A 10,100-nucleotide genomic window follows, 5' to 3' on the forward strand; every position below is an offset into this window, starting at 1 on the left:
TTCACACAATAATTAACTACTGTTTCCATTTATCTTTCGTCCATGTTCAGAGCGCCACCACATCTACTGCACAGCATGGCCGGCATGTACTCACCAGCCAATTCATTTCAAACTCTATTAGCCAATATGACTGCTATGCCACGCCCACCACCAGCACCAGCTCAACTTAGCATCGCTACAGCCAAACCACCAATGCTCATTTCATCACCCGAGCTACATTCACCCAATCATCTTATCGGTTCACCACCAATATCACCTACGTCCATGACAATGCAAACGACTCTACAACCATCACCACCACAATCGCAGCCGCAACCAGCAATTGCACATTCGCATTCACAACAACAGCAGCAACAAGCTCAAACATCACCTGTGGTCAATATGTCAATGATGCATCAGACGGTGTCACAACCACCAATGCCATCAGCACCGGCAAGTCAATTGCACTCACCACAACATCAAGGTCAGGCGTCAGCTTCTTCTTCGACATCATCGTCCATGGTATCAATAACACGTACCACAACACCACCTGAAGATCGGCGCACTTCATCTATTGCGGCATTGCGGTTAAAAGCACGTGAACATGAACTTAAATTAGAAATGTTACGTCAAAATGGACATGGTGATGTGCTAAGCTAGTTAATCTTGGAAAGGTTTGTTGTATTGTGCGAAAGGGCTTCCCTGCAGTAAACTTTTGGAAATAATCGAAGTTTGCAATTAAGAGAGCGCGACTTCATTACTGTAATTGTAAACAAATTTCATATCGAAAAATGCAACTTAAACCAGTGCAAGTTAAAGAAATATTTAATTAACCGTAATCTTTTGTAATCGAGTTAAAAAAAGACATGCGGTAGAATGCTGAGTACTTCATGTAAAACAATAAAACCCACTTGTACCGAGAGTAACTTATTTTGGTTTCAGAAACTCACTGACATTTTTAAGTCTCACTGCAGACTCTGCAAATATCGGACTCTCTTCTTCTAAAAAGATATCCAACGACCATGCGAACTCTGTGGTTTCTCTAACGCTAATGGGTCAGGCCCCCTGCTTTAAGCTTTGTGAGAAGTCTGTGCGTTACGTATCAACTGATCGTATCCCACCTGTCACTCACAGGTTAATATTATCCTCCCTTCCTTCCTTGTGAAGCGGATAAATCACATTTAAAAAGGGCGAGTACGCCACGTCGTGTATTTCTCCTCAGTATAGGCAGTTCGGGCTTCCAACCCATTACAATCTGAGGGATGTGGGGAGTCCAGTTTGAGAATTAGTTCCTTGTTGCATTTGTCTGTAGAACTACTGCTTCACTAATGTTGCCAGCGTCGGATCGACCCATCTCGAGTCGGTAAGGCAATATCTTCCAGCGCGTTTGCGCTGATGTTTCACATTTCTTGTCTATCGTCAACGAGTAAATGTATTGCTATAATTTCCGCAGCGACCAGGGCAGCTTCTGCGGAAAGCGACGTTAATCCGAAGCTATTCGTGCCGTCGACCACAGAATAAGAATCGAATACAAACAGCTTTCTAACAAATGCCTTTGGACTTCTCGAATGTACTCCCAGAAACTAAGCTTGGTGCAAACTTTATTCCTAAGTGTTTCGTAAGCTCGTGTTAGCGAATGACCTTCACTAATATGATAGTGACTTATATGAAGATTTACATCTGCCGCCAGTTGAAAGCCGTAATCAGGAATGTATTGGGGTGAGTTTAGTACGAACCATACTAGCAACTTATTTTACTAGCCCGATTGCAGGTTGGCCAAACCTTCGGTTATGTTAATTCAAGTTGCCTATCAGGATTGGCAAGCCTTGCCGCTAGATCAGCAAATCTTTCGCTTGCAGAAGCGACGGGGAAGATTTGTTTTGCTTATCCAAGCTAGAGAGGCTGTCGTAAGAAGTCTTCCGCATATTCGGGCCTAGCAAGGAACCTTGATCTGCTCTGTCTGTAATCTTAACCTTTTTTTGGATGCTTATCATTTCATACGCTAGGATACTGGTCTCTCAGTTAACCGATCAAGAAATTAAGTAAATCTTAAGGTAGCTGGAAAAAACGTTCTACTGCCTCTAGAATGTCACCGCACCTGGTTGAATTAGCACTTGAAGCACTTTTTTGGTCGAGTGTTATCAGTAAAACTGTCGGTCTTGCTTGTTGAAAAAAAGTCTCAGCTTTCTTGCCTGCGTTTATCATTTCTGTTATGACAACAGTTTATGGTCTTCCTGGGCACTATGCTACGAAGGGCACTTTTGAACCGTTCTTCATTAAACGGTTCTGATTTTCCTCATACATCATCTGGGTTGGCCGGCGAAACTTTTTTACTTGGTGCTAGCGCTGAGAGCTTTATTCGTTCTCTTGTAGCGGGTTGCTACTCTTCGCATCCTATCGCATGTTTTACGCAGCTCCACGAGTTCATTGTTCCACCAGTATACTTTTTTCTTCCAGCTACATGTTCCTGCGCATACAGTGCAAAGTCTCTACAACTGTCTCATCCACTGCTTTGGTGCAGTCAGTTATCTGTCGGTGAATACAGATATGCAATAGCTGATAACATTAACTATGGATGCGTCCTATGTCAGTATATTATGTGGCACACTCAGTCTCTTGCCGAAATCGTTGAGATGGAAATTGATGTAGTTCTGTTTGCTCTCAGTAAAGCCTCCATATATAACGCTTATTCAAAAATTGGGTATCCATAGCCCTGCGGTACTGGTGCTTCGACTTAGACGTGTCTAACTCCATAATATAAAAATTGGTAGGGTGAAATAAGCTCAACGGCCCAAAAAGCAGCTCACGGTGACAAGGGTTCGCTTTCAAAATTGTGTATGGAGATTTGCTAGCATAGTTGAGCACATAATTGAAGGCCAAATAATGAAGCAAAGAGCAGGGCATAAAAATTTCCTTGTGTACATCATATTGTGACGAATACCAGCAACACTAAGGGATACTATGATCTCTAAGCCGATACTGAGCAGTGACTTGTATGCACATAACCAAATTAATCATTATGTCTACACATATGTCCATACAAGCAGCGGAAAGCAACGCACAAACACATGCATATATCTGAGATACTCCCAAAAGTATGCAATCATTTGTGAAGTATCACTCATATATACACGCGCATGGAAGCTATAAAATCGTGCATCTGTAGTTATAGCTGAGAAATTTTATAGCTGATAACTAACTAGTAAATTCTATAAATAGAAGCGCCTAGAAATATGTCAACGAGGAAACCAAACAATATAAAAAGCAGCAACAGTCGAGACACGACAATCAATTTGATTTAAGCAAGCTATCAGTTGCGAAGTATAAGTGTTATTTTCAAGTAGTCTAATAAAGACCATTTTTGCATTATTCAATATTGGAGTTATTTATTCAACATTTTAGTGATTCGAACGTTAGTAGAAGGTTGCAAATAAGCGGAATTGCACTAAATTCGTTACAATATAAAAAGAAAATTATAATTTTTTTATCTCGGTTACAAAAAGTTACGATTTGTATAATAAAATTAAAAATCTACCAATTAAAAATTAAATGATACTTTTAATATTTTTTAGTTAATAAGAATTGTAGTTAGTTACTACACCTTTTCCAACTTTTTTTCAGAAAAAATCAAATGTATTTCAGAATAGCTCAAATGAATATCAGAAAAGTGCAAATTTATTTCAGAAAAAGCTAACTGTATGTAAGATATTCCTATTGTTTTTCAGAAAATCTCAATTTTTTTTCCAGAAAAGGTCAAATGTATATCAGATTTTACAAACGTATTGTAGAAAATATCAAATATATTTCAGAAAACTGCAAATGTGTTTCAGAATATGGAAAAAGTATTTCAAGAAACGAACAACTGTTTTAGGAAAGAAACAAGGAAACCCAAATTTCAGTTAATTCCAGCAAAAATTTATTTTTAACTATGAGTCGCTTAACTTTTCTTAAAATATAAAGCGTTGCAAACCGCCGGGAACTCCGGCCCCCTTTAAGATAACGTTGATATATGTACATCAAATGCGCTTTCGATAGATATCCGCCGTGACTCAAACAAGAGAAAGCTGCGGGAAAGGTTCAGGTGAGTTATCGGAAGTCTGTTATAACAGATCATCAACTACTTGGTAAATATAAAATCATTCGGAAAGATGTATATGACACTTCCTAACATTAATGAACAATGAGTAATTAAAGACTTCTCAGTATGTGTAGAAGAGGTTATTCGGAAAAGAAAAAACACGATCTGCTGTGCTCGCGCTATACAGTACACAACCACATTTCTTATATGCTTCGGGATAACGTCAGTCGGAATGTAAGTAATAACATTTTCGCTGCTTTTCTCATCCTTTAACTTGGTTAACTTTTTATTTAAAATAAAAAATAATTGTTAATGCATTTTTATGAAATCTTGGAGATCTTTTGAAAACATTTGAGTTTTCTGAAACACATCTGACTAGTTCTGAAATACTTCTTACATCTTCTGAAACAAACTTGGGGTTTTCTGAAATACATTTGAGATTTACTGGAATATATTTGGTAAATCTGAAATAAAGTTGAGCATTTCTGAAACACTATCGATTTTTCTGAAACACATCTGTTCTTTTCCCAAATACAGTTGCAAAAGGTGTACATAGTTTTTATTTAGACCGCAACTTTTGTTATATGTATATACATATATATAAAAAATAATTTCCTTTAAATACTTCAATAAATTGAGGTATGTATGTATGTAGGCTAACCTGGGCCGATTTGTATGGACGAAAGTTAACCGATATCGCGCCATCGGTTTTTCGATAGGATTTGGGCTCAGGAAAAAAAGTTCCACTACACATAACCAAAAAAATATATTTCCAGCCTGCGAAATTTAATTTTTTTGACTTTTTTTCGACTTTGATTTTTAAAAAAATGTTGATATGTATACCCTGTCCGACCCAAAAATGTCCGCTAAAAACAGGGTATACATGAAAATTTTACAATCAAATGAAAATATTTTTAGTAGATCATGAAAAAAACCTTAAAAATCAAAGTCGAAAAAAAGTCAAAAAAATGAAATTTCGCAGGCTCGAAAGTTATTTTTTTGGGTATGTGTAGTGGAACTTTTTTTCCTGAGCCCAAATCCTATCGAAAAATCGATGGCGCGATATCAGTTAATAAATCGACCCAGTAGGTAGGTACTTAAAACAGTAATACCAGTGTGCTCAATAAATGAACTCTTTTGACTTAGTCTCGTAAAATAAAAACAAAACTAAAAATATTGTTCTAGGATTTTATCAAATTTATGTTATAGTTTAGAGTTAAAAAATGTGTAATAATTAATTTTAGCATAATAAAAGTTTTGTGATATTCACAAATTATAATTATTTATATATGTATTTATTTCTTTGACTATTTAATAATTTTTTTTCAAGTTAAAATTAGAGTTGCTTATTAATCAAATGAAGCTATGAGGTATCTGTTTCTCTGAAAAATAAATTGGGTAAGTACATATTTGGAGACTGATGTCAGATACCACCATAAGTGGACCACCGTTAAAATTTTAGGGTATGGAAAAAAAATAAGACAAGATCCGATTATCAGACCTACTCAAGCTTGTTGTTGTTGTTGTAGCGATAAGGGCACTCTCTGAAAGTCTTGGGGAGTGCTATCGATGTTGATGGTCCTTTTCCGTAATAAGCCGCGTTGAAGCTCCGGCACGGAATATATGGTCCCGTGACTGAGCTTCGAAAGAGATCTTGGGGCCACAATTAAGCCGGAGGGTTGGTGCCAGGGTGCAGAATTTGCAGAAAATACTATACAGGTGTATACGGAAGTTTCCAAATAATTTAAGGGGTATTGGGCAGCATCTTTCAGGCGGAAAATATAGCAGTGAGGAAAGCAGAAGAGGAAGCGTGCTTAAGCTGCAGTCACGTCAATATAGTATGTAGTGATAGTCAAGCGACGGTTAAGGCAATAATCTCACATAGTAATTCATCGAGAAGTGTTCTGGAATGCAAAGAATCATTGGAAAAACTTCGCTCAGGACGGACCATACATCTTTACTGGGTTCCCGGTCATAACGGGACAGAAGGTAACAAAAAGGCCGATGAGTTGGCAGAGAAGGCTGCAAAACTCGCTGAATCGACGATAGACGTTCCAATCCGTTTGAGAGAAATTTAGAGAAGCAGGAGCTGCATATGCTCCATAAAGCAGGAAAGGCGTGGAAAAAAACGGGGGCTTCAAAATTTCTAGGATAATAGGCAAAGCGTATAATATTAGACTCACAAAGTGGCTCATATCTCTGAAGATAGAAGACTTAAGTCTCACGCTGGGCATACTAACTGGACACTGCCTTCTGGCATCACATACTTATAAGTTAGGTCTTGTCAGTAACAACAGGTGTAGGAAGTGTGAGCGGCAGGAAGAAACGGTTGAGCATGTTCTGTGTTCATGTCCCGTGCTGGCAAAGTCAAGGCTCCAGTTATTAGGGGCGGCAGAATTGCCAGATCTCGGGGCAGCAATTAAGTAAGATCATAGAAATCTTCTAGTATTTGGCAAGAAGACGGCGTTATTCTATAACATTAGAACTGGTACCTGATTGGAGTTCTTCCGTTTGGTCATCAAACAAACACCCTGGACACATTCAGTCTATGTCAGATCAGTATTGACCGGCCAGTTCAACCTAACCTAAGCCCCTTTGAGGTCTTTATTGGCCGGGCAGTTCAACCACACCTAAGCTCATATGAGGTCTTTATTGACGGGTAAGTTCATCCTGTACTATTTGTTTTTCAGTTGAAAGTCACTTTATAAATTGAGCGTGTATATTTTGCTCCTCTTTCTGCCAAGCCAACTTCCAGCGAAATGCTAAAGAGCTGAGAATATTTCCCATTTCTGAGCAATGGGCGTATTTGTAATTAATACCAACTCAAGTCACATTTTAATTAACTGAACGCAATCAATCTCTTGTGAATAAACGAACTTAACGATGAATACCCCCCAAAGATGCGGTCATTTGCGTCAGCAGAGACACGAAATGACTTTGCACTTATCACTGACAAGGTAAAAATTATATGTTTGTCCATATACGAACGTATGTTCATAAGTTTTTTTTTTTTTTTTTATGAAGTTTATGAATGCATAAACTATCTTGGTTACTTTGTTGTTGATGCGGTCATTGGCAAACAATTTTATGTTAAGTTGCTAATTAGTCAGAAAAAAAGTTCCAAATGTAAGAAAATAGTGAATGCAACAACAAGCTACGAGAAAATTTTTCAAATTACAACAAACAAGTAAGGAAGGTTAAGTTCGGGTGTAACCGAACATTACATACTGAGTTGAGGGCTATGGTGACAACATAAGGGAAAATAACCATGTAGGAAAATGAACCGAGGGAAACCCTGGAATGTGATTGTATGACATGTGTATCAAATGAAAGGCATTAAAGGGTATTTTATGAGGGAGTGGGCCATAGTTCTATAGGTGAACGCCATTTAGGGATATCGCCATAAAGGTGGATCAGGGTTGACTCTAGAATTTGTGTGTACGATATGGGTATCAAATTAAAGGTGCTAATGAGTATTTTAAAAGGGGGTGATCCTTAGTTTCATAGGTGGACGCCGTTTCGAGATATCGCCATAAAAGTGGACCAGGGGTGACCCTAGAATTTGTTTGTACGATATGGGTATCAAATTAAAGGTATTAATGGGGGTTTTAAAAGGGAGTGGTAGTAGTTGCATATGTGAATGCGTTTTCCAGATATCGACCAAAATGTGGACAAGGGTGACCCAGAACATCATCTGTTGGATACAGTTAATTTATTTATATATGTAATACCTGCCAAGATTTCTAGGGTTTTTTATTTCGCCCTGCAGAACTTTTTCATTTTCTTCTACTTAATATGGTAGGTGTCACAACCATTTTACACAGTTTTTTCTAAAGTTATATTTCGCATCAACAAACAAATCCAATTACCATGTTTCACCCCTTTTTCGTATTTGGTATAGAATTATGGCATTTTTTTCATTTTTCATAATTTTCGATATCGAAAAAGTGGACGTGGTCATAGTCGGATTTCGTTCATTTTTTATACCAAGATAAAGTGAGTTCAGATAAGTACGTGAACTAAGTTCAGTAAAGATATGTCGATTTTTGCTCAAGTTATCGTGTTAACGGCCATGCAGAAGGACACACGGATGACTCTGTATAAAAACTGGGCGTAGCTTCAACCGATTTCGCCCATTTTCACAGAACACAGTTGACGTTATAAAATCTATGCCCCTACCAAATTTCAAAAGGATTGGTAAATTTTTGTTCGACTTATGGCATTAAAAGTATCCTAGACAAATTAAATGAAAAAGAGCGGAGCCAAGCCCATTTTGAAATTTTCTTTCATTTTTGTATTTTGTTGCACCATATCATTACTGGAGTTGAATATTGACATAATTTACTTATATACTGTAAAAATATTAAATTTTTTGTTAAAATTTTACTTTAAAAAAAATTTTTTTTTAAAGTGGGCGTGGTCCTTCTCCGATTTTTCTAATTTTTATTAAGCGTGTATATAGTAATAGTAGTAACGTTCCTGCCAAATTTCATAACGATATCTTCAACGACTGCCAAATTACAGCTTGCAAAAGTTTTAAATTACCTTCTTTTAAAAGTGGGCGGTGCGACCCCCATTGTCCAAAATTTTACTAATTTTCTATTCTGCGTCATAAGATCAACTCGGCTACCAAGTTTCATCGCTTTATCTGTTTTTGGTAATGAATTATCGCACTTTTTCTGTTTCGATATCGAAAAAGTGGGCGTGGTTATAGTCAGATATCGTTCATTTTAAATAGCGATCTGAGATGAGTGCCCAGGAACCTACATGCCAAATTTCATCAAAATACCTCAAAATTTACTCAAGTTATCGTTTTAACGGACGGACGGACGGACGGACATGGCTCAATCAAATTTTTTTTCGATCCTGATGATTTTGATATATGGAAATCTATATCTATCTCGATTCCTTTATACCTGTACAACCAACCGTTATCCAATCGAACTTAATATACTCAGTGAGCTCTGCTCAACTGAGTATAGAAAGTCATAAAACAACAACAAACAACAAAACCATGCTAATAATATTTAATACCAAAATATCATTGAGTAGCCAATTTAGCTACTCATTTGCGCTGCCAAGTTAACCTCAGCCAAAATTTGACTCATTCATCAAAAATTACAGACGGATCGTATAAACAGCAGATAGGAGTACGATGATGTGGAAGAGCTAAAAGCCAGCGATGCAACAACAAATGAAAAGTCACGGAAGTTATTCGATCAGTCAGTCACTCAGTTATTCAGTCAGTTTTTTTAGTACTCAACTATGATTTCAAATCAAGGTGGTAAGGGCGTATCCGCACAGATTTCTTCCTCAACAACGGTGAATATTTTTATTGTTGCCTCGTGAAATATTTTCATTTATCTGAGTAAAAAGCGTAGTGGCGGGGCTAAGAATTCAGAAAAGCAATTAATAAAAATGTAAATTCAATTAAATTTATATGACAGCCAGCTGTCAAGAGGCTTCAAATTAAAAATTACTTACCCGCAATCGTGCATAAGTGGCCAAAGAAACCATATATGTACATACAGTTAGTAACAGTAGGAACACTTTGTTACCTAGAATTTTTAAAATATTTGTTGGGATAAATTTTAATTACAGCCCATTTTCCTCTCCCTCTCCCTATTCATTTCTTTAGCGATACTGGGCTGCAGTCTTGTAAATCAGATTAGACCCAGCCTTTCTTCACCTCTTTTGCCAACTTTTCAGGGTGCACTCCACTCCTCTGTGGCGAAAGTCTCCTGCTGCTGAAAATATTTGTTGAGATTTTACTCACTGAATTATACCTAGTTTGAAGGAAGAAAGACGCCTGTTTAGAAGAAATAAACGTGACACAAAATGTGTTGAGTGCGAGATGCTTCAGACGTAGTCAGAAAGTTCTACCAAAAAATACGACGGATTATGGAAGGTTTGAAGCCGGAGGCAGATTTCTGCAAGAGTCCATTATCATTCCTGGACCTAGTAACTGACGTACCGCGTATGCTTAAGTAGTGGAGAGGAAGCTAGCGAGGAAGATGACGAACCCGATACACAAATTGTTGAT

The 10,100-nt window shown here is 37.5% G+C and overlaps 1 protein-coding gene across 1 annotated transcript in view; it reads left to right on the top strand.

Moving 5' to 3' along the window:
• The window catches only part of al (aristaless), a 173,131-nt gene extending 167,836 nt beyond the window's left edge, over positions 1 to 5,295 (top strand). The window contains exon 6 of the mRNA XM_067769905.1: positions 51 to 5,295. Within this exon, the coding sequence (XP_067626006.1) occupies positions 51 to 639 (589 nt within the window). The 3' untranslated portion in view covers positions 640 to 5,295. The remainder of the gene's footprint in view (positions 1 to 50) is intronic.
• Positions 5,296 to 10,100: the final 4,805 nt, after the last annotated feature.

The sequence above is a fragment of the Eurosta solidaginis genome, chromosome 2, assembly GCF_040869045.1.
Source record: "Eurosta solidaginis isolate ZX-2024a chromosome 2, ASM4086904v1, whole genome shotgun sequence".
Lineage (NCBI taxonomy): Eukaryota > Metazoa > Arthropoda > Insecta > Diptera > Tephritidae > Eurosta > Eurosta solidaginis.